The 26,258-nt window shown below is 42.2% G+C and overlaps 1 protein-coding gene across 1 annotated transcript in view; it reads right to left on the bottom strand.

The window, feature by feature from the left end:
* The window catches only part of LOC306976800 (cadherin-2-like), a 194,241-nt gene that overhangs the window by 35,108 nt on the left and 132,875 nt on the right, over window positions 1-26,258 (bottom strand). Inside the window, exons 11-13 of the mRNA XM_079574881.1 lie at window positions 14,215-14,357; window positions 6,786-7,019; window positions 4,623-4,856 (exon numbers count right to left, since the gene is read on the bottom strand). Of these exons, the coding sequence (XP_079431007.1) occupies window positions 4,623-4,856; window positions 6,786-7,019; window positions 14,215-14,357 (611 nt within the window). The remainder of the gene's footprint in view (window positions 1-4,622; window positions 4,857-6,785; window positions 7,020-14,214; window positions 14,358-26,258) is intronic.

Below are 26,258 nucleotides of genomic sequence, written 5' to 3'. Positions count from 1 at the left end.
CATTACTGAAATCAAAGCTCCCCGGTCCGACTGAAAGGGCCCCATCAGGTAGGGCGCGCTGTGAAGCCCGCGCCTCTATGATCGTCCCGCGATGTTCAGCTGATGAAACTGTTGAATCACGCCAGACGCTTCCCTCGCACGGCCCCGTTTTACTCCGTCGGCCTTTGAAAAGTCTGCCTTGTTTATCTCGGATTTGAGTTGAAAAGTGATGGGCTGCATAGCAAGTTGACGGCAGAACCAAAGGCAGCGAAGTTCAGGCTTTCGTTTTTATTTTATTTTGTACGTACGTATGCATAGGCTGTCCATGTAGGGAGAATATGAGATGATGCAATTTTAACATGGCGTGACAGCACCACTGCGTCTAAAGCACTTTTTCAGCTATGTACGGTACGCTCGAGCTAATGATGGAGCAATGGGCTGCAGAACGATTCTGCTGTGAGCTGAGAGACAATGGTTAGGTGCAGATATATCATCGCAATAGGGACCTTTTAAAGGGACTATACAGTTTAATGTTAAAACTAAGTATTTTCCTCCCCCTACATGTTCCAACAATGTCCTAAGGTGTAGAATAAGCCCAGAGCTGTTCACCACAACAGCCTCTAAAATCCTGCACTGTCACTCAAAAATGTTTTAATACGGGTCCAAAGTGCCGTCATGCACGAGCTTAAAGGGTTATTTCAGGATTCTCGACATAGGGCCTCATTTCCTAGTTATCCAGAGTGTTGCTGATTTCTGGAGATTTTCTTTTGTACTTCATGCAGTTCTTATATTTGAAGAGGTTCGTGGCGCCAGGCTAGTGCAAGGCTAGCGCATTTCTATGGTATCAGCTAGCCTGCATTAAAAACATTCTGACCCGCTCCACAGAGCACCTGAGGCAAATCACTTATAACACCAGACTAACCATATAAATGTCTGTGTCCATAGAATAATTTTTTGGAATAAAACCGACCTTGCATGCATCAACATGAATGATCGCATTTTGAGGCTATTTTGACTATTTTCTAGCAGATCACTCCTCCGCCGCATAGCCTATACCAGTGGTTCTCAACCACTGGTATAAGCTTTTGGAGCCGCGACCCCCATTATAACAGTTCGGGACCCCCCCGCCCGGGTCACACCGTGAGAAATCGGAACATTAGCCTACACACATTAGCACACACTTGTGACAATAAAATATTATAATATACACTAATAAAAATATGTATATGTTATCTACATGATCTGGCGACCCCCCAAATTTGTCTCGAGACCCCCTTGGAGGTCCCGACCCCCAGGCTGAGAACCACTGGCTTATACAACCACAAAGCTGATGCTGCTCAAATATAAGGTATTTTAAATGCAAAATGGTTAAAATCATTCTATCGACACAGATATTTATATGGTTAGTTTGGTGTTATAAGTGATTTGCCTCAGGTGCTCTGTGGAGCGGGTCAGACTGTTTTTAATGCAGGCTAGCTGATACCATAGAAATGCGCTAGCCTTGCACTAGCCTAGCGCGACTTGACTCTTCAAATATAAGAACTGCATGAATTGCAAAAAAAAATATCTCCAGAAATTAGCAACACTCTGGATCACTAGGAAATGAGGCCCTAAGAGTGTTTGTAGCACACCACGCCTCAGCCCCGACCCCTTTTTTCCTAAGCGACTCCCTCAGGCTCCCGGCTAAAGCGCTGCCACGCCATTGTTTGTACGCAAGATGCCAACTTCGTCCTAAATAACGCTGTTGTCGCGCCAAGCGGAAGCTCGGGCCCAAAGATTCTACGTCGACATTGTAGAAAGTTATATATTCTGTTTTATAGTTCTTGATAATGATCTAACTAAATATGTATTGAAAGAAGCATAATTCATATTGTGTAGGAGCTTTCACTTCGAAACCGTTCCCTGTTCAACTTCAATGTCTGTCCTCTTCAAAAGTTACTACTCCTTTACTAAAGTCTGGTTTACCCTTGCCAGCCATTATCTGTCCATTACCAGGTTGCCGAGTTCCCTGATCCGTGCGGCACTGCTGTGTTGATAGTGCAGTTGTGGAGGCTGAGGCCGCTGAAGTGTAGCAGGTTAACAAGGCCATAACTCACAAAAACTGCCCCATTGACTTTGACACAGAGGATTACAGACTGGGACGGCAGCCACGGTAAACCTCGGCTTCACCAAACAAAGTGGGCACGCCGTGACGGACACTGGCTGCACAGGCAAACGAGAGCGGCCGCTTTATTTGCATACTCAAATCAAATAATATGATACAATCTGACTGCCTGTTGTTGCAGAGGCAGAAGGCGAGCATCTCCTGACCTCGGTGTGTTCAGTAAAGAGGGCTTTTGTTACTCTGTCAAAGTCGATCGGAAAAGCTTCAAACAGACAGCAACATGTCTACTATTTGACATCACAGTCAGATAAATGAGGTTGTGCACTTGAAAGAGTGGGAGAAGTGTGTCTTTGTGTGTCAAAGCTTCAAAAATACTATTATCAGGGAAGCACCTTTGCTTGACCTGATTTTTGTTGGCAATTCACTTGCACGCAATTTTCTGCTTGTCATACAAATGATTTAAATGCCCTCATCCTCTCTACATCGCAGAAATGTTCTTTTATGGCATATTTCGTGCCTTTAGCTATGTGAATTGCTGGTATTATGGTGGATTGGATTGTATTGGTGGAATTGAATTGGTGTAAATATAGAAGTAAAACAAATCTTAGGCCTTAGTTTTTCTTTTGTCAGTGTTCATTTTGACAACCTAATTCAATGTAGTTTCTAATCATTTAATCTTTGTCGAGATTTAGTCAAATCATTCTCTTTTAGTCTCTCTTTAGTCTAGTTTTAGTCGATTCAAATTCCATGTAACGTGTAATATAATCATAATAATCTAATCAAGGTCCTTTGCTTTACAGAGCTTCTCCCACATTTCCTCTTCCCACACTATGAAGTTAAATGATATGAGGCATTATTTCTTTCTTTGTTCTCTTTTCTTTTTATTTAGTCATATTTTAGTCAACAAAAATATCTGGATATATTCGTTTCAGTCTAGTAAAATGCTTTTAGTTTTAGTCCAATTTTAGTTGGTAAAAATATTACTTTGACCAAAATTATGACTCAGACTCCAACATAGAGACTACTATTAGTTGTTTTTCATAGATGTTCTATAAAAATGTTACCATGGAAACAGTGACACTTTTGTAGTACGCATGGGGTTCCAACTTTCACACTTTATTTGGCCACTTGAACACATTGAGGATTTAGCTGTAGAGTGACAACAATCCAAACCCTTTTTCATGATATTTGTAATTGAAGCACCACAGCATATTCTGTGTTATAGTTATGGACACATGCTGTGGCTCTGAAAGATGAGACTCTAAGCTCTCCAGAGGTGAAAACAGTTTAGTTCTATGTTCTCGGTTCCTGAGAAATATCGCGGACAAAAAAGAAAGGATTCTATATAATTCAAAATATATATAAAATGTCCAGATTGTGACTTTTTACAAGTTTTTGATCATCATCTATTTTAGTTCTGTTTATCACAGAGCTGCCAAAATCATGCATAAGGTGTATTAGAGTATCTAGTTTCGTAATAAAAAAACCTCCAGCAAAAATGAGTTTCTCCGTTTTTGGCACTCAATGTGTTAGTGAACTTATGTCACACACAGCAACGCGCCAATACTCAATGTCAGTCCCCAATTCAAATGTGGTCTGTAACTAAGCCAATAGAGTTTTTGAGGATCTGTACTTTGCTTGAGTAGATTCTTGCTGAGAACCCACTTTTACGCCACTACATTTTTAAGTATAAAATTGGCAACGTATGTTGTCCAAATTAAGCCTTATAATAACACACACTTAAGAACAGTAGGTGGCTTCTTCAATCTTCAAAGCCACAGTCTCAAAGCCCAGAAGAAGGTTTGTCCCCATCGTGTTGCCATAGAGGTGGTACATTTGGGAGTGATCTTCATGTTTTTGAAGCTCGTTTTTACTTAAAGGGGGGGTATTATGCAAAATCGACTTTTTCAAGCTTTACATCATGTTATTATGTCACTCCCTCATTAAAAACATGCCTGAAGTGTTGCCTTGGCACATTCACGTATTTTTGAGTAATCTGTAAAAACTCTGACGGCGGCCATTTTAGGGATAGGTTTGCCTGAGTCCTCCTAGGAACGCCCCCACCTCCTGGAGACGCCTCCGAGCTTTCGTCACCAGCCGAGTAACCAACCACTGCTCCTCAGCAGAACCCCCTCCCCACTGATGCCACAGACAGCGTGTGGAGGGGGCGTGTCGGAAAGGGTCAGAGGTTCTTAAAGAGACAGAGGCCTATTTCAAGACATTCACTACAGCCATTTTGAAAGAGCAATTTTATACAAGACAGTTATTCTAATTTACTGCATTTACAGACCAACAGAAGGTTTGGTCATCATTGTAGTGTGCTATAGACTGGTGCTATGTGATTGAAAACAGCATAATCCCCCCTCTTTAAGTATTTTTCACGACAAATACTTCAGTACTTTAATCTAAGTAAACAATGGGCTGAGCTTGAATTGGAGTAATATTTGGAGCCAGTGGTATCAATACTTCTGCATCTTTAGGTAATGAAATCAAGTACTTAGACCGTCACCGCCTGAAAGCAGTCTCTGGCAGCACTCACCGAGCAGTATGATGATGCAGATGAGTATGGCGATGATGGCGCCCGTCCCGAGCCCCGCGGCGATGATCCTCTCCATGTCCACACAGTCGCCGTGGTGATCGCACTGGCACACCTTCACGCGCAGGAAGGACGTGTTGGACATGGGCAGGTTCCCCGAGTCCGTGATGATGATGGGCACCTCGTAGATGCCGCTGGCGAGAGAGCCGATGCGCAGGCGCAGCTGGGCGTGCTCACCTGGACAGCCACCAATGGGAGAAAAATCGTCAATGAGAGTGGATCGGGGTAGAGGCTGTTCAAATATTGTCGACTGGACTGGATTGGTTGGGTTGCGGAAGGTCGTAGTCAGAATGTAAGACTAGCTAAACACAGAAGGTAGAGATCTCCTGAGAGCACAGTGAACTGTCAAAAACACAGCTCTGAACTTGTGACTTCATTAAAGCGATCATGTGTAAGTTTAAAGGTGCATTATGCAACTTTCATGTGAATCTTTTTCCTATATTTGTATGAGTGGTCAACATGGCGCCTTTGCTTTCGATCATGGCGGTCTCTACAGCGCTCCAGGGTCAATTGTTTGGAAGGTTTTCCCTGCTGATGGACCCTCTCACCAGAAAACCTGCAGAACAATTGATCCTGTAGCTTTGTAGAGACCAGTAAAGGCGCAATGCTGACCATTCATACAACCGCTGGGTCTACAAGATCAAATACACACAAATGTAATAGATTGCGTATAATTGACCGCCTGGGACTACAATTCGACGTAACGGACGCAATTTCAAATAACTCTGTTTTTTCTCACGTCCCTCCCTTTGCTGATCTGAAGCCATAACTTTGACCAATCAGACGAGCTTTCATTTGAACCCATCTCTCAGGTCCAATCAAGAGGGGAGGGACCTTGATCGTTTGCTTTGGAAATTTCTGTCTCTCTCCTCATTTTGCAAACTGTGGCTTTCAGGTCCAATTAGGAGGGGAAGGGGTGTGTTTTTTCTTTTCTTTTTAAACTTCTCTTTCTCCTCATGTAACAATCTTACAGACTATCACTTAAAAATCTGTGTCTCGATTGAGTTAAGTATAATGCAAATCTACCGTGATATCTGATGATTCCTGTTGATTATAGATACAAATGTTTTTTTAGTTAAGTGTCTTGCCAGGGGACAGGTTTTATGGGGTGAGGATCAAATTACAGATTGGGTTGATGAATGAACACTTGACCAAATGTGTCCCAAAGCCACAGACAAAACTTCTCTGCATCTCCGAAGCCATTTGCTTCAACTTAATGACTGTTTTGCTGCAGAAAATTGGCCCAATTCCTGCAAATTACAGCTTCGAAAATTGCTATAAAAAATTGACTTATTTAGAGTTCAGACAGCCTCCTTATTCAGTCTTTGTCAGCGTCACCATTAAGGAGGAAATTGTCCAAAAAACAAGAGCCGCTGAATAGAAGTCTTTCCTTTGTAAAATGTTAAGAGAACAAGACATAAATCAAACCTGACACTTGACGATTACAATCTCATTAAAGACAGCACACCATACTTTCAAAAATGACCTTTCTCATCTGAGTATTTTAATAATGCACCAATGTTAAAGTGAACACACAGCAAACGCTAATGGGGGAATATTCTTAGAATACAGAAAAACATCGCCTGTAACTCACACTGGATATTTACAGTTCAGTTACAATACGTACGAGTAGTCAAGGTTGTTTTTATTTACTTTTTTAGGCATATTCCACCAGGAAAACATTTTTATTGTTAGAATAAGCTGGTCATTACACAAGAATGAAGTAATAATGGAATAGGAGGCTCTATTCAAAGCTCGAGTGGGTGTAGTGTAAAAATGGCACAGTGTAGCCCACAGTAATATTATTGATACTGTGGTTGTTTATTGATTAAAATACTCACGTAGGACTGACATCTTGTTGGCCAGAGGGTGAATTATGCTGTATATAAAACCTGGGCTGATTTGAATTGTAAATTTATTCATGCAATCAATCTTTAAACTTCAATACAAGAGGCTCTAGGCTCACAAGGCTAAACTAATATTGAATGCATTGTTATTAGGCCGAGCTACTTGTTCTTCTGTGGCACCTCAGAACTGAACCACAGCTCCTGCCAACAGGGGGCAGTAAAGCCACAATGACTGATGTGTGATTCTTGAGTCACTAACCGGACAAGCGTGCGAGTGTCCAGTTGCGGCGCACGTCGGAGGGCCGGTTGGGGAGCTCGAAGGCGAAGGGTCCCGCGTTGGGGTTGAGGTCGGGGTCGCTGGCCGTGATGTTGATGCCGCTGGGGTCCGGCCTCTCGCACATCTCCACCTCGGGGGGAAACACGTGAGGAGCGTTGTCGTTGATGTCCAGGAGGTACATCTGCAGGGTCCCGGTGCCACTGGCCGGGGGGATTCCTGCGAGAAAATACAGGGGTTCAATATCACCCTTCAGGTTGAAACAAGCACATGTGTTTACTGTGTTTATCAAGTCATCGTGGTGTTTCCTTTCCTTTCACTGTGATGCCTTTCTTCTGTTTCTTCTACAAAGCTTCTCCATACAAGTGGTTTATTTCGTCCTTTATTGAACAATGTTTTGTAGTTTGTATTAGGGGAGAGTGGGTTAAGTCGGGCCAGTGAGTTTGGAAATATGTGAGATTATTGATTTGATCTTTACATGATTTGAACTCGCCATAAAGAATGTGAAAAATTGGCTATAAAATGACGTTTTTGTAATACGCAGAGTGAGTTTTTGGCTTGATCACAAAAACGATTGCCTACAGGTACATTTTTTATTAGAGCTTTATTAAAGACAAAATTGCATAATCTGCAGATGGTGCATATAACAAGATTTATTTTTATTTATTTTTTGCATAAAATTGCTAATTGGAAACATGAAAATGTAAAAAAATCACTTTACATCTGGTGGTTGAACTTACCCCAGACCCGGTTTAACTAACCCTGTTCTAGGGGGAAAACAAGACCACTTTTTTTTTGAAGACCAACATTTTACAGACCATATATTCCAGATGATTTTTGAAGATGCAAACAAATAGAAAACATCCCAAAATGTGTGTAAATAGTAAAATTGTGTATGTATATTAAACTGTTTTTACACATTGCCACCAAAGCAAAAAGTCTCTCAGCTTACCTCATGTTCTCATGCATTTCAAACCAAGTACTGCCATTGGATAAAAAATCTTTCTGACCAGCACTAGATCTAAACCAGACATGTCAAACCGGCGGCCCACGGGCCAAATCCGGCCCGCGAGATGATTTACTCCGGCTCCTGACTTGTAAAGCACAAAATTCCTAGTATGTCAAAAAAAAAGTAAGTCTCTAGCTGTGAGGAGTTTTTTTAAGGAAATAACCAGTTTGCTCATTCCAGCCACTAGGGGGCAACTTAAATTAAAAAAGGGAAATAATTCCACACGTGTCCAGCAGAGGGCAGTGACATAATAAGAGATCAGGATATGAGCAACACATTATAGCCGTAGTCAATGGACAGTCTGCCCCAGGGCGGCTGTGATATAACCAGCTCATATAATGACTACAGTATAATGACTACAGTGTACTCTGAGACACTTGTGACACAGGGTAGTAAAGCGCAATACAAGTGTAAGCCGTTATTATTTCTTACTGTCCTGTTTGGCTTTTATTTTAAAATCCCAGCTCATTATTATTCATTTATTGGAAACATGTTTTCTCAATAGTATTTTCATGTTAACATTATATGTGACCCGTAAGGAAGCTGGATTTCAGCCCACGCCCCAAATGAGTTCGACACCCCTGACCTAAACTATACAGCCCTATAATATAACTATACAACGCAAAACTTGAGGGTCTTTAGTTCTAGAATTGAACCCAATCATCAATTAGGCAACTCTAAAGGAAGACACAAACTACACTAAAATTGCCTCTAAATTAAACAAAGACAGAAAAGCCTGAAAACCACCTGAGGCGGCCCAAGCGCTACAGTCTGAGAAACACTGCACACTCTCATATCTCACTTCCACCACCTGAGGGTCAGGGTAGTTCGCTCCAGGCGGTGAGCCCTTTGTTAACACTAGTTTCTGCTTTGACCTGGTGGCTCTGAACGCCTTGTTTTCGTCTTGTTTTCTGTAAAAGTTTGGATGGGCTTGTTTTTTCCTCTGTGTGTCTAGGGTTGATTAACGATGTGGCTGGTCTCATTTAAAGGACTACGCTGGGTTTCTATGATCAGTTCACTTTTTGTAGTTCCTTTTGCCGGCTCAGATGTTTGAGCTTTTAATAACACAAACAGACAAAGACATAGAAGCACATAGAACAGACATAGAAAAAGCCACTCTCTGTGTCTTTGAAGTTGGTCACAAGCACAAAAAGTAACTTTAATAGACTCGATCTATCTTGACTGGAAATACTCTTGTATACTGCAACCCTGGTTATTTAAAAGTCAATTTTGCACGAACAGAAAACCATCAATAGTCTTATTTACGACCCCGTTTCCTTGATTGCTCGTTGCAGTTTCTCCTGTATATCACGGCGTCTCCAATGATCCTTTCCGCTCTGTGCTCTCATGCGAAATGAATGGGGCCTCTGTCCCATCTCGGCTCCATTAATCACGCACAGCGCATCAGCGTCGGTAACAGTGAGCGGGTGATCCATGTCAGCAGCTCTGGACATATGGTGACCCGTGAAAAACTGCCCCATCTCAACCCCCCCGCCCCCTCCCTCCCTGCCCCGGACGTCCAACCCCCACCCACCCCCGCACATGTGTGAGAATGTGTGTGTGAGAGGGTGCAGAGCCTGGGCAAGGACAGTGTGAATCTGCAAAGACATCATTTTTTCAGCAAGTCAAGCAAACAGCAGGTAGTGATGGGGGTTATATCACCCACACTGCAAAGTAAGGAGAACTATCCGTCACTGAATAAAGTGGAAAAACAAGCTTTCGCATTTAAGCAGCGACATTGTTAATCTGGTGTCGTGATGAACATAGTTTGGGCACCTATAGCTTTCAAAACTGTGGCGAATATACGTATATATCTTTTCCAGCAACCGAGATGTTACAGATCAATTATTAATTGCATCTATTAATAAACTAATGGGGGAAAAACATTACACAAGGATCATTGGACATTTCGAGTAATTATACTTGGGGGTATGACAGGCTATTAGGCTACATTAACTTCACAGCATAACGTGATCAGATCATTACAACTTCCTATCCAATCAGTTATTGCATTTTAAAACTAAAATACAAACACTTGGCCACCCCAGCAGTTTAATTCGGTAACCCAATCTTAATTTCAATCCCAGCCTTGATTATTTGCCGCTAGCTTTAGCATACTGTTGCCAGCTGCGGCATTTTGCATGGCTATCAAAATCAAAGCAGTACTAAGTAACTCGTGCCCCTAGAGGCCATAAGCGCCACTGCAGGTGTCTTAGCATGTTATGTTATTTTACTCATTAATTGTCTGTAAGAGTAAATACTACGCTGACAGAAAAGCCAAAGGGATAGAGGGATATTGTACATCCAATTACACAATGGAGATATTTTTTTTCAGTCAAACTTGCCTGTAAATACTTTTTAAATGACCCTAGCCCTCAGTTAGCTTTGTCCGTTAGCCTGTTAGCTTCTTCTTCGTGATTCTATTAATGTGTATTGGGGCATCCGACCCGGAGGCAACATTGTGATTTTCTGGCCAGAGACACCAGGGGAAGATGAAAGATCCCCCAATCATCCCATTAACATTTTTATTACCCCCAGAGGGACTACGAAAAGGATTTATTAAGGTAAACAAGTTACTTAGTACTGCTTTAAAACTAACTCAGCCATTGGATTGCCCTCTTGCCCTTCAAAATGACATACAGCATATCCATATTCACTGAGATTTTGTTGGTGAAAGTTGTTTTTAAAGCGGTGAGTATCAGATATTTCAGTATCGGTACATCCATAATCTATCGATCCTCTTTTTCTTGTTCCAATGCTATAAAAAGTATCAGCTTAGCCTAGCTGTGCTTAAGCTTTCATTCACGCCGGTTGGTTAGATTTGATCACATGGAGCGAGCAGTGGAGCGGATGCTTCTGCTCCCTCTCGTCAGGCCCAATAATGCGGAAACAAATGCAGAAGCAACTCGGATTTCTCTTCTGGCACCATGCGCCAATGAGCACAGGCCATTAAAATCAATACAGCCCGGTCCATCGCCTTGATTATTGTGACTCTCTCCTCTCTGGTCTCCCTCACAAACCCTTCCACAAACTCCAACCGGTCCACGATCCAGCTGCCCGCAGTATTACACGCACCTCCTCGTCGCACGTCATCACCCCTGCACTTCACCAACTGCACTGGCCCTCTAACTGTGCAGTGAAGTGAAATACATAAATAATCTTCAGTATTCTCATTTATTTGGCATATGTTCTTTCATTAAAAATCCCCCACATGGTCAGTAGTTGGCAAAAAGCTGATTAACGTCTGTTGAGTCTGTAATCTCTAAATATTTGACTTTTCTTTAGTATATTATCTTTAGAAAAAACCTTTAAGACAAGGGAATGACCGATATATCAGGGCGATATTTGGGTATTTTCAATATCCGCCATACAGAGATATTAGATGTCAATGACTGAAACCTTTACATTAATAATACATGTTTAACTATAGACTAGAGGTCGACTGATACATCGTCAAGCCGATATATTGTCCGGCCGATATATTGAACCGATATTTGTGGATTTTACAATATCGGCTATCAGCTGTTGTAGCGCCGATAAAAGCTGATATCTCTGGGACCGAAAGCGATAGACTCCAGGGCTTTAAAACGAGTCCTCCTACAACTTTCTAGGCCTCAGGGAGCAGTGAATCATCGTGATCGAAGCTACAAGTTTCACTGAATCTCAGTCAATATGGACATGCTGCATGAGAATTCAATCACTGAGTTAGTTAGTTTAACCTCGGCAATTGTATTTTTGATCGCCAGGCAAAACTACACAGCTAGCAACAGTAATGCTAATGCTAACGGCAGCTAATCAAAGAGACTATGGTTCACCTAAAGTAATAAAATAAAATCGGCCACTGCAGGAGTGGTCAAGTGTTAGTGCTTTTTACAGGATTATAGACCAGATGCTTGGAAAAATCTGTCAAATATGTCGGTCAAAAATATCGGCCGTGCACGGTAGCGCAGTGGTTAGCGCCTCCGCTTCACAGCAAGAAGGTCCCGGTGTCCCAACAGGAAGGGGCCTTTCTGAGTGGAGTTTGCATGTTCTCCCCGTGTCTGCGTAGGTTTCCTCCGGGTACTCCGGTTTCCCCTACCACTGAAAACATGTGCAATAGGTGAATCCTCCAGCCAGGTGATTCTGACCATCAGCCTGGGTCCACATCATGGTGATGGGTCCCTGGGCGCGGCACTGCCGTCGACCACTGCTCCTTACGGGTCGCCCCAGTGGCAGGATGGGTTAAATGCAGAGGACAAACGGGGACACCAGAGTATACAACAAACATATCGGCATCAGCCTTTGAAAAACCCATAAAGGTCGACCTCTACTATGGACTATTTAAAAGATAAAAAAACAAAAAATCAAATTAAATTACTTAAAATATGGGCCATGCCAACTCCCTTCATATCGGTATCAGACCCCAAAAATCCATATGATTTCACTTATATACTTATATATTTCTATCTCATAATACACTGGTGGACAACCTAAATGAACACTGAGACTTCCTTTATGCCGATGCTGCTCACTCTCTCTCGTGTGTGCTCTCTCTGACTGACATTCCTCCTCGACAATTCTCCACTTTTGAAAATAAAAAGCCCTTTTTCCTCCTAAAAAGCAGCTCTTGTAACAGACACAAGCAGCCGACTGAAGGACTGTTCAACGACCGGGGCCAAAACATGAAGTCTCTATCAAACATGAACCGGACTCTAGTGTGGCCAGAGTATATTTAATTAGGACAATTAGGAATGCAATTAAAAGTAAGCCGCGCAGAGGCTTCTTTTCATCATCTGCCGGGGAAAGTTCACTTTGAGATCCGTGCCCACTTCAAACCGAGTTATTTTGTTTGATACGGCAACGTTTAAAACTAAGACTGAAAACTGCGTTACCTTGAAATACCTCCTTGCACGTACAGGGTCGTCTGGGGTAAACTATGTGGCTGTTATGGTGCAAATGAAAAAGTGACAGATATACATTATGCTATGCGGCGTATGATAGATGCAAATTGGGATGAGGTGAGAAATGCTTTTCTCACGGCAGCTGCTGAGTAGACGGATGAATGTGTCGACTGACAAGCAGCTCTGAACCCTATTCAGGTTTGATGGAGTTTGTATGAATCAAATGTGGTCAAAAACGCTGTTGGTCTGATTTAATGATATAATTATTAAGTCCTTTTTATGCGTCTGTTGCTTCCTATTTGTGTGATCTTGTTTTGCATTTCTTAACGATCTGTAAAAGGGGAAAGGAAGAGCTGGAATTCACTCCCTGAAAAAGGCTGTTTTGATCGTCTAATATGCGCGGGATAAACAAAACACCCACCGTGTTTTTAAAAGATCTTTAACCTCTTATAGGGACAATGCAGAGTTTAAAAAATGTTTAAACTAAGTGTTTTCATCCCCCTACATGTTCCAGCCATGTCCTAATGTGTAGAATGAGCTCAGACCTGTTCACCACAACTGCATCTAAAATCCTGCATTGTCACTCAAATTGGTGTTACTTCGGGTCTGAAGTGCCGTCATGCACGAGCTTCATACAGAAGATGCAGTTACACATAAGACCTGAGGTGGCAGTAGTGAGTATAAACTGACCAACTTGTATATAGTTTCTTTAACTCCCCACCTGAACCGAGCACATTTTCTCCAGTTTGGCGTCAAAATAGCAATGAAAATGACGATGGAAACGTTAAAAAAAAGTGACAAAAGAGCGACAATAACATGACAAAAAAAGCTAGGAAAAAGTGACAAAAACATAAAAAAGCAATGAAAAAGAAACAAAACCATCATAAAAAAATGAGAAAAATGTGACAAAAAAGTGATGAAAAGGTGACAAAAACATGATAAAAAAAAGCGATGATAAAGTGACAAAAACGTCATAAAAAAGCGATGAAAAAGTGAAAAAAACTTGACTGAAGCGAAGTTGAAAAAAGCTACAAAAGAGTGACAAAAATGTGATAACAATCTGACACAAAAGCAAGGGGGGAAAAAAACAAAAAAAAAGTGACAATGCAGCAACAACACAAAGACAAAGATGTGATGTCTTGCAGGTCTTAGCTTTCAAATGGGGCGTTACTCTGGCCTATAGGCTGTCAGCTTTTAGATTTGGGTAAAGGTGTACTGGAGATTATGTGCTCAATTAAGCTTAAGATTAAGAGGCTAATTAATCAGCCCCTTCAAATATTTTAGAGAAAATGTAAAAACATATTTTTTTGATTCACGAAGATGAGTGTTTTTTCGGATAATACAACATGTGAGAAACAAATAAATACTGCAGTATATTGGGCCACATTGTTGGACTAAAATTTCTTGGACAAGATCTGGAGAAAGATTCCTGTGTTCTGGACTACTTCTGGACAAATAAACCTTTCTGGATCTGCAATGTACAACTTAACATGAGGCTTTGGTGCAGAATACCAGACGATCTCACCATTGTCAGACGCCATGAAGGTCACGTTGTAGAGGTTGTTCTTGACGTAGGGCGACTCCCGGTCCAGAACGGCGATGGTGGAGATGCGCCCGTTCACTGGGTCGATCTCAAGCCAGTTAGCGGGGTCGAACATCTTTGAGTATCTGAGAGAGAGAGAGAGAGAGAGAGAGAGAGAGAGAAGGAAGGAGAGAGCATTACAAAATGGCACATAAAGCCGTCTCTATCTAAACCTGGCAGTGGACCAAGCATTTGGGCCTCGCTCATTCACATCCATCCTCGCCGAAACATCCAAAACGAGCTGAAATCTACATCTGCTGCTGGAAGCTACGCCGTCATTTCCATCATTTGGAGAAAAGCCATAAATGCATAGAGGCTTTGGAGATGCAGGCATTAAGTGAATTAATCTGATACAGGAACATCTGCATCACAAATCACTGATTGATTTGTCTCTACTTGGACAAGAGTGGCTTATGCTGAGCCTTCAAAAACATATTGATGAAATGGCCTTTTGTGAACATATGTTGCTAATGTCTAAAAATGTTGTTCTGAGTGAGTAAAGTCTGAATGAGATGTGTCCCGTTCAAGCCCATAGGAATATCTCCACCAAAATCAGAAGGATCGGAGGACTGCAAGCTTTGGGGAAATAATTATTTAGTCTAAACACACAATCTCATGGTGTTTGTTTGAAATGTTTTCTTTACAAACATCTCTCCTCCTCTGAGCTCACACCGGCTGTGTTTGATTATGAACATACTTTGCTTATTTTTCCCTTTGAACATCATTTTTATTGTACATACATAAGTCTACTAAATCTTAGAATTTCAATGTTTACAGGTTTATGACTAAGGGATTGTTGGTTGGTTGTAGACTGAATATGTGATGTATTTCCCCAAATTTCTACATGATAGTGTATAAGTATAGATGTAAGGCATGATTAAACAGTTCTTATACCGTATTTTCTCTAAGTCGCACTTATTTTCAGGTGCGACTTGTATATCAAAATATAGAATTTCACATCTTTGTTATTTTCACACTTACAGCCGCCATAGGGGGCGCTATAGGCTCATGTACCAGTATCTGCTGCACCTGTACCACAGAAGATTTAAAAAACGAAAATGGAGCAGCAGAAAGAAAGTGTGGAGTGGGCGAGAAGCTTTTGAGGGACTGGCAAAAAGTAGAGGTTACTCTTGAAAAAAGCTAATTGCGAACTAAAAGCTAAATGACCACAGCGAGAGGAACGAGTTGCAGATGAGAGCTAGAACAACGTGCTGCCGGGAGAGGCTTGTCAACGGTGCAGTTACGCCTCCGTGCCCAGGGAGTTGCCAAGGCTGGTGTGACTTATACTCCTAAGCGACTTATATACAGTATGTTTCTTCTTCATTATGCATTTTTTGGCTTATTCTCCTGAGTAGGGATGGGACGATAATGAAATTTGGGGTCACGATTATCTTGGCCAAAATAATGCCGATATTATCACGATATTTGCCTATGGTTTAAAAAATCACTGAAACTGCAGAAATGATGGGTGTTCGGTAGGGCTGTCACGATAATTACTATATCGACTTATTATACGGCTCTTCACAACGTAAGTAGAACGCTCCGTTGATTTGAATGGGATTTCCCAACGTTCTACCGGTCATTATTTTCTGATAAAGGACCTCTGAAAAAAATAATGACCGCTGCCCATGGCAACGGAGTTTGTGCTTTCATATCACTCCGCGCGTACGTATTAGCGACACTCTCTCTGTCCCCGTCACTGAGAGTGAAGTTGGGGGAATCGCTCGTGAAGTTAGCGTGAGTCTGACTTTCAATTTACCCAAAGATTCACCACCATTCCTCCAACTGCGCCTTCAACTAAGTAGCTAGGCTAGCTGCTAGCCTTGCTGCTTCTAGCCTAGCCAAACGCTGCAGCGCAACGCAAACTTTTGGGAACTATTTGTCGCGGATGTCATTAAATAAACCTTTGGACCTTCATAAAAGCGTACGAAGTTTATGTTGTGTGTGTTCAGTTGGCAAATGGCCGTATAATAAGCGGGATAATGTATAGAACGCTGGTCATTATCGGGAAAATAAGTACCTTCAGGGCGAAACAAGACCCCTCCGCTTCGCGTCGGGGTCCGGTTCGCCCTGTCGGTACTTATTTTCCCGATAATGACCAGCGTTCTATACATTATCCCTTACTTATCGTTCAATAAGTAAGGGATAATGTATAGAACGCTGGTCATTATCGGGAAAATAAGCACCGACAGGGCGAACTGAACACACACAACATAAACTTCGTACACTTCTATGAAGGTCGAAAGATTTATTTAATGACCTCCACGACAAATAGTTCCCAAAAGTTTGCGCGTTGCTCTGCAACGTTTCGCTAGGCTAGAAGCAGCAAGGCTAGTAGCTAGCCTAGCTACTTAGTTGAAGGCGCAGTTGGAGGAATGGTGGTGAATCTCTGGGTAAGTTGAAAGTCAGACTCACGCTAACTTCACTAGCAATTCCCCCAACTTCTCTCACAGTGACGGGGACAGAGATAGTGTCGCTAATACGTACGCGCGGAGTGATATGAAAGCACGAACTCCGTTGCCATTGGCAGCGGTCATTATCTTTTTCAGAGGTCCTTTATCAGAACGGTAGAACGTTGGGAAATCCCATTCAAATCAACGGAGTGTTCTACTTACGTTATGAAGAGCCGCATAATAAACTTTTTTAAACTCCATATAGTCCCTTTAAAGGCACACTGTGTAACATTTTGGACTCTACTGTCATCAATACAAAACATGCAGCTTGTGAGCAGCTCGACACAGAACATTTCTGCAGTGGGTAATCAAAGAATGGATTTGGATGAGGGACTAACCTACTGAAATCTTAAATACTGCTGACTTTCGTCACATCTCCATGGAGACGCACCCACTCCCGGTAAAGTTACCGGCACTGGTTGTCTGATGGATTTAGCAGTTATCGTCTAGCACGATAATCATGCTAATCAAAAAATGTGGCGATCGATTAATTGCCGCTTTTTCGCGATTAACAATATAATTGTTTATCGTCCAATTCCTACTTCTGAGTGACTTATAGTCTGGAAAATACGGTAACAACTAAGCTCTCTTTGCTTGAAATATGTCTAGATTTCTATAATATTGCTATTGCTTTTGATAGCAATAGCAATAGCAACAGAATAGAATTTCATTTTTGATATTATTAATCTGCAATTCTCTTCAATCTAAATCCACATGACAAAAACCCAGACCCGTTCCTTTGTCAGTGACTTCTTTCAAACTCTCATTGTCAAGTTTTGATGATTCTTCTTTTCATTTTAATTTAATTCTATTTGAATGTTGGTCATAGTTTTTGTCTCAACGCTGCTGCCTTTCAGGTAAGAGATACACAAGAGTCAAAACATATGATGTGATTAAATACATTAAATCCGTCCCCACATCATCTATTTCAACACCTCACGGTCGGAGTCTGGCTGAGGATTTGGAGCATGTTTTTTGGTTTTGAACGTTTTGAGTTTCGTAACATTTAGTTGCTCTGGTGTCACAGCAACAACCAAGCGCAGGTTTAGGATGAACCGTTTTTGAATCTCTACACAAAACATCTCGACCTCTTCTTTTAAACCTTCACTTGATCCCAGCGCGCGCAAACAGTCTGTCCTTTTGCCGAGGTTCAAAGCAAAAGCCTTGCAGGACAAAAAAGAAAGACAGAACGAAGCAGGTCCAATAGTACAAAACCTCCCGGAGAGAAATCACGGACCGAGCGCGTGCAGGTCCGCCGTCGGCTGTTGCTATGGCTACGCAGACCTCAGCTCCACTTTTAGAAACAAATAGTGGGACGTACAGAGGGAAAAACAGCGGGCACTAAATCCTGTTTGTGAGTGCGCCGGTCAGATCTGAATAATAATACAATACCCGCTCCAGACTGTGGGCTCTTGAAATGCAGCGCCCGTGACGAAGGCGGTGACAGCGCTGAGAGGTCGGCGGTACCGAGGAGTAAATTAAGGAATACATCAAGAAAAGGACCACAATCCCTGTAAGCAACAATCAATTATGCAACAGAGTTAATTTATGTTTAGGCCGGAGAAACATAGAGGCTGGAGGAATGCAGGTCAATAGAGATCGGGATGGCTGTAATTGAATAGAATCAGCCAGGTTTGTTGCAGGAAAGTGCAGCAGAGCAAGCTTGGGAATATGCCATGAAAACCTGGCACATTCCTTAATAGTGATACAATAAATTAATTCAATTTTAGTTTTTAAAGTTTAATCGTTTCCACAGCTTTTTGCAGCCATTGTTTCGTTTTTAGCTGGCGTTAGTCTATGGACAATGGGTCTCATTCACGACACGTTCTTAACGCCTTCTTAGGAGGCTTTTTGGCATTCACAAAATTTGTTCTTAGCTGATAATGTTCCTCGGGAAGAACAAACCCTAAGGACAGCCAGGAGGACAGTTCTGCTCACTGCACATTTAATCTCGTAATAAATAATCCGATGTTGTTTGACAGAAAAAGTGCACCGTCTTGATTAATTCCTGGAAACATGTAAATATAATTATGTTAAATTACCCTGTTTATTCAGAAATAAGTTGGTAATATCACGTTTAATGCCCTGACTCATGATTAGGACTAAATTCGCACTGCATTGACATCCTTTCACATTAGACAAAAATCGGCCTTGATCGGACAGAACAAAATGAAGTCATTTTGTTCTCGCAGCTCCTGAAACAGAAGAGCCTGGCGCTACCTGCGTGAAAGAGGCGAGTGATAAAGAAAAAAGTGGTTCAGGCTCGTGGACAGAGGAATACCAGGCTTGTAAACCTTAGACCTTCATCAAAAACCGGGAAACGTCACCAACATGTTCAGTGAAGGTTCTTGGATGGACAAAACCCGCACTGAGAGCTACACAGACGTCAAACAACATGATTTCACCGAGTGACACGGAGGTAAACTGCTTTTAACGTTAACGTTTTCTAACGTAATAAACCAGCGGGAGATGTGGCTAAACATGAAGTCAATCTTCAAAATGTTTGCAATATCGTGACTGATACGTTTTATAATAGTTTGAACTCAAATGGCTCGTTTTATTTCGGTCTTGTTTGTTTTGGCTGCGGAAAAAGGGGGCGTGGCAGTTCAGCAGCAACACGTCTTATGGAGTATGAAATGTCAGTGCCCAGACGAACTTTGTTCTCGTTCTTTTTGCCTCAAGAACAAGAACAAAGTTCTTGCGTCTTGTGGAGTATGAAGAGGCCTTTATAGGTTGCAGCCAAAGGGCGAGGAACGTGCTTCTTATGGTCCTCATGGTGGGAAGCTGACATTGCTGTAATACCACCCCCTCAAGAGCCTGTCAGTCAAGCTCTGGATCTCTGTGGAGGCGCCTTCAGGTCCCTTTTAAGGAACAGCAGAAGGCGATTGAGCAGCCATGTAAGTTTCACAGACGACTCTGGACCATTACTATGAATGGGGCTGAATAGGTAATCATCTGTCTCTAATTATTACATCTATAGGTGCAGCACAGCTGGGCAACGGCCGGAAAATGGACGAGGAAGCTTAAGAAGGGGATCCTGGGCGATAAATAGCTGAAGCAGGAGCAGCTGCAGTGATTGGCTTGAGATGGGGCTATGATTGCATGATTGGATGAATGGTGAAGAGCTGCCGCTGATGAGGCAATGAATGAACAGGCAGGTTTTCCAGGTTGAATTTGCGCTGAAGCTTCATTATGGTTTCACAATATGACACCTGGTTCTTTTCAAATCTATATGCCTTGTTTTAGTCTTTGTATTTTCTTGTTAAAGCATGGTGTCAGTCTGTTTTCGCTGATTATTAGTCATCTTGGTTAAATCCTGGTTCAGTTCTGGTGCAGAACCTGTTTTTTCTCCCTTCCAATATTCACATCCCTTGGTTAGTTAAGCTCATAACACAGATATTTCAAGAGTTCTGTGGAGAGAACAGTTTGTGAATCTCTCACTTCCAGCCCACGCCGACCTACAGGATCAAACGAAGCATTGTAATGTTTTGGGGATTCTTTAGAAGCAGGCGGTGCGGCATAGAGCAGCCTCCTCGCTGTGACAAAGCAGGATCATATTATGGGTTTAATTATATTATGCGGAGAGTAGGCGGCATCAGAAGACGAGCAATTACCGCGAGCCTGCCACATCAATAAGGAGTATCAAGTAACCGTCTAACATTTTAAAACCATTTGCAGAACAAGTTTATATCTGACACTATCTCCAGGTGCCTTTTCACAGAAGTTGTAGGGCTGGCGAAGGAATATCTTTTGACAAATTAAAATGAAAGGAAATTTTACTTCTGGAACCGGAGTTTGTCCTTCTGGAGACTGGCGTTGTATTTCATTCATATACGACTCAATAAAAATCCACTCAATAAAAATAAATACAAGCTGCAGTTCCTCCAATTCGCTTTGAGACATTTTAAACAGATTGTTACACATTTTTGATATTTCACATTTGAGGCGCTCTCGTCGTCTCTTGTCCCTTGTTGTTCCAAAGTACACGGTGGTTGCAATATTTACAGACTCGCTTTGTGCCGACTGGTGCCAACGCAGAATGCGAAAAAAGCCCGTTATGCTGTTATTTACTCAGACTCGATAAAATCCCACAGACAGATTTTGAGTGTTTGCTGATAGATCTCAAAATGGTGAAGGCAAAGGCTAACAGAAGTGCAATGGAGATTTCTGCACCACACGACACGTAAATATGAGCACAGGAGACCATAGCGTTCACGTGATCGTAACCTTTTCAGAATCTGTGGAAGATCTTAACTGGAGAACGGCGTCAACAAAGCCAATGCTGCTAAATTGCAAGGTTATTGCGGAAAACGTTATTGTTTATCTGCAATAGTATGTTGGTATATTTAACAGATGCACCCACAGGATTGTGTGTTATGTACACATTCAGTTCTGTGAATGCCTTTTGAGGACTCCTTTCTAACGACAGACAGGTATTTTGTATTGGCCTTCACTGTATCTTATAATGCGCTGAAATGCATAAATGTTAATGGGCACACGGGGTAGGAACAAATAAGCTTTCTTGCTTCGGCCTGCTCTTTTGAGTTTTTTTTATTAGTATCTAAATCTCGCCTCAAAACCCACTTATTTAAAGTTAGCTACTTACTTTGATGTGTCTTTATGATTTTATCATTGTAGCTCATGTAAGGTGACCTTGGGTGTTTTGAAAGGCGCCGACAAATAAAATGTATTATTATTATTATTATTATTATTATTATTAGTATGTAATTATATGATTTTTGTTGATATCTAAAATGCTCAATAAAGTACTACTACTACTACTGCTACTGCTACTGCTACTACAACGACAGCGACTACTACGACGATGGCAGTGCCGACAATGACTACGACTAAGATGACTATGACTACTACCACGACCACTATTGCAACTACTGCTACGACGACTACTACTGCTCCTGCTACTACTGCTACGACGACTACTACTACTACGACGACCACGACTACTACTGCTACGACTACTACGACGACCATGACTACAACTGCTACTACTACTGCTACTGCTACTACTGCTACTACTGCTACGACGACTACTATTGCTACTGCTACTACTGCTACGACGACTACTATTGCTACTGCTACTACTGCTACGACGACTACTATTGCTACTGCTACTGCTGCTACGACGACCACGACTACTACTGCTACGACTACTACGACGACCATGACTACAACTGCTACTACTACTGCTACTGCTACGACGACTACTACTGCTACGACGACCACGACTACTACTGCTACTACTGCTACGACGACTACGGCTACTACTGCTACGACTGCTACGACGACTACTACTGCTACGACGAACACTACTGCTACGACGACCACGACTACTACTGCTACGACGACTACTACTGCTACTGCTACTACTGCTACGACAACCACGACTACTACTGCTACTACTGCTACGACTACTACGACGACCATGACTACAACTGCTACTACTACTGCTACTGCTACTACTGCTACGACGACCACGACTACTACTGCTACTACTGCTACGACGACTACGGCTACTACTGCTACGACTGCTACGACGACTACTACTGCTACGACGAACACTACTGCTACGACGACCACGACTACTACTGCTACGACGACTACTACTGCTACTGCTACTACTGCTACGACAACCACGACTACTACTGCTACTACTGCTACGACTACTACGACGACCACGACTACTACTGCTACGACTACTACGACGACCATGACTACAACTGCTACTACTACTGCTACTGCTACGACGACTACTACTGCTACGACGACCACGACTACTACTGCTACTACTGCTACGACGACTACGGCTACTACTGCTACGACTGCTACGACGACTACTACTGCTACGACGAACACTACTGCTACGACGACCACGACTACTACTGCTACGACGACTACTACTGCTACTGCTACTACTGCTACGACAACCACGACTACTACTGCTACTACTGCTACGACTACTACGACGACCATGACTACAACTGCTACTACTACTGCTACTGCTACTACTGCTACGACGACTACTACTGCTACTGCTACTACTGCTACGACTACTACGACGACCATGACTACAACTGCTACTACTACTGCTACTGCTACTACTGCTACGACGACTACTACTACTACGACGAACATGACGACTACGACTAAGACGACTACGACTACTACCACGACCGCGACTACTACTGCTACGACTGCTACTGCTATGACAACGAATACGACTGCAACTACTGCCACTACGACGACCACGTCCACAACCACGACCATGACTACGACTAATCGAGAAACTTGTTGAGAAGTAATGTTGGAGGAAGTAGGAAAACTCTATTTTGTTTGCTGGCCCAGTTTTAATATGCGCTTGGCTTCAACGTAAGAAGACTCTCTTTGTTTAATGGAGTTGGATGTCTGCCTACTGTTCATTTTGTGTCTTAAAAACCCCATGTGGGCTCGGCACCGTTAATGGTGCGTGACACCAGATAAGTAAATAAACTCAAAGCTCAAAAAATCTAGTCAACAGAAGACACAGCAAACCAGTTGCACAATGCGCTTAGTAATGTTCATTGTGTCTACTTTTTACTAGTATGACTTTCAAGACTCATTCAATCAGACACTAGGATCAGAGATGTTGAAATCTTTTGCCTTTACATGTTTCAGCCAGAAATCTGCAGGCCGTGCTCAGCTAAGGGAGTTAATACTGTACCTCAATTATCTGATCATTTTAAGAATAAAACAAAAAGTCGTGTGTGCTGACTTTAATGCGTCTCATCCTCAGCTGCCTGAGTGCGTCTTGTTGATGTTCAAGTTCATGTTTTAACTACAAACTGAATCCACAGTTATTTCATTTGAGCTTCCAACGCTTTAATCATATATTGTCTTATTATTGCCATAGCATAACGCGGTGCAAATCAGAAAATCCATCACGTTGCAATACAATACATTTCATAAAGCCACCGCCGTCAGATAAGACTTCTGTGCCTATTCTGTGACTATTATAACGCACATAATCATTTCTGGCTCAAAGATGTTCAATCAGAAAAAAAAAAAAAACGTTCATAACCGTGGGTCTTTGTTGGAAAATTGAGTGAAAGCGAATTGGACACATTCTACTTATTACACTGCGATTATAATTGAAATAAAGCCGCTCTCTTTAAATGAAATTGTATTTTTAGACTAGATTTGATCTCAGCGGGTGGGGGCCTTTCTCTGTCACCGCTTTCTAACACAGCAGTCAGTGGCAGACGAACAGGGGAAAAGAACTAAATAATGTGTTGAAGCTTTTAATATCATCGACCGTAATTATTTCCCCACGGGTGTCGTAAAGTTAAATTAAATTGGACCCAATGAGTTTGAAGCACACGCGATGGAAACTCGCGGACTTGATGGCGGGTCGTTTCAGCGAATGTCTTTCGGAATAGCCGCTCTTTCGGTGAGAGCCATTTTGGGACAGGATTTGAGTGCGGGGCTGTTTAAGAGATTGGAGGTAGTTTTTTTTTTTTTTTTTTTTTTTGTCGAATGTCCTACAGAAAAACGCAGCGTCAAAGTGGTCATTAAACTGCTCCTGTTCTGGACAGAGCCTAAATTGAGCGAGTAATGGCGGACATTTTAGAAAGAGTTCTCCATTTCCAACACGGCTGCGGCGAGACGTGAGCGCAGTATAGCTGGGGGAATGGGGACAGGTTTTCAGGTGCTAGAAATCCCTGAAGTGACACGTTTTGTTAACTTTTTACTTAGCACGGTGTGTGCAGAACAGAAATAGAAAAGAGTTTCATTTGAAGAACAGTTGCAATCGAATCAGGATGGAAAAAATCAGTAAATCACAAAAAGCTATTATTTCAGTAAAAATAAAGGTTTAGCGGTACATGTTTCAGTCAGCTGTAAAATGCTTTTGCCCCTGGGTGTAAACATAAAGCTCTTAACCCCCTGCCTTCTTTAAGAGGCTTTTATATTTGGGCAAAGTCGAACTGGAGAAAATGTGCTCGGTTACGAGGCTAAACCAGGGGTCCTCAAACTACAGCCCGCGGGCCAAATCTGGTCCATCAGATGATTTAACCCGGCCCCTGACTCGTAGAGCACAAATCCCTGTATGTCAAAATTCCTGTGCGGAGTTTTTTTTTTCTTTTTTTTTTTTTTTTACAAATAACCAGTATACTCATTCCAGCCACTAGGGGGCAACTTAAATAAAAAAGTTCCACATGTGTCCAGCAAAGGCACTGACATAAGAGATCAGGATATAAACAACACATTATAGCCACGTGGTAGATGAAGCTTATCACCGCAGAGTGTGGAGTAAATGAATAATGAGCTTGTGGATATAGAAGTGGGGATGACTGATGACTGCTGGTAATCTCTACTTCACAATGAGGCCTTTAGGTCTGGGTCATACAATTCTATGTTATAGCCGGCCCGGCCCGGTCCCCATCACAGTCAGGAACGATAATGTGGCCCCCCGGGAAAAAAGTGTGAGGACCCCTGGGTTAAACTGTGAGCTGAATCTTGATTATATACCATTTTAAAAAGCATTAAATTTGAACCTGTAGGAACCATAGACTGTATATGGACGGCTTCTGCTCACTCCTCCCCGTTTACCATAATGACAACGGTCGTGGGGGAATTCATGGCGGATTTACAGACTCCTCCTCCCCAGCTCTGACGAAGCATGTTCCTAAAAAGGACATAAGGGCGGGATCTTCACTGTAGACTCGGCCCTTGCGTGACGTGTAGCTCACGCTGCTCCAATGCTAACAGTCCGACCCTCATTAAGTACGAGATTTCTAAAATTCTTCTTACGAAAACCAGCAACACAACAACAATAACAATATTCCTTTAAACTATATACTTAAACTGTATTTTACTAATGCGTAGTCCACAAGCTCTAACCCGGTTGATGGGACGTACTTTTGTTTACATACAGCTACATTGTGCTCCTCTCTCCCCTTTAACCTACTCTAACTATGGAGCCCATAGAACTGCATGTGTTTTTTAATTTGTCCAACACATGGCTTTGTGATCGTGATAAAAACAAACACTGGTGACAGTATCTTATTGTGCCAGGTCGCGCGGCTACAGCTTCTTAACTTAGCATTAGCGCTAACAATCTGAACGGCAGTAAAACAGGGCGCACACATGGTGGAACGCAGAGCTAAAACCTTGGAGTTACCAAAGCATTAAAGGGCTGTCCCCTGTTGTTACACCTCGCTGTGATAGATTGTGTCGTAATCTGTTTCAAGAGGTAGTGAGAGCCGCTTTTCATTCAGAAATCAGCAGTTGCTGCTGAAACAGTGTGCACTTGATCCAATCAGCAACAAATTCTCAGTTGAAAGTCCGTCGTCATTACAAACAATATCAATCGGACTCTCACCAGGTCATCTTTACTTTACTTTACTGTACTTATACAGGAAATGACACTTTACAGCTTAGTTTAAACTTGGTTTGATCATTCTTCCTTGTATTTCTACCAGAGCTCTCATAATTAAAGCTTTAACTCACGATTAATCTGAAAAATAATTAATTGCGATT

The sequence above is a fragment of the Gobius niger genome, assembly GCF_951799975.1.
Source record: "Gobius niger genome assembly, chromosome: 17".
Lineage (NCBI taxonomy): Eukaryota > Metazoa > Chordata > Actinopteri > Gobiiformes > Gobiidae > Gobius > Gobius niger.
The sequence above is the reverse complement of the archived record's forward strand: the minus strand, read 5'-3'. Positions and strand labels throughout refer to the sequence as shown.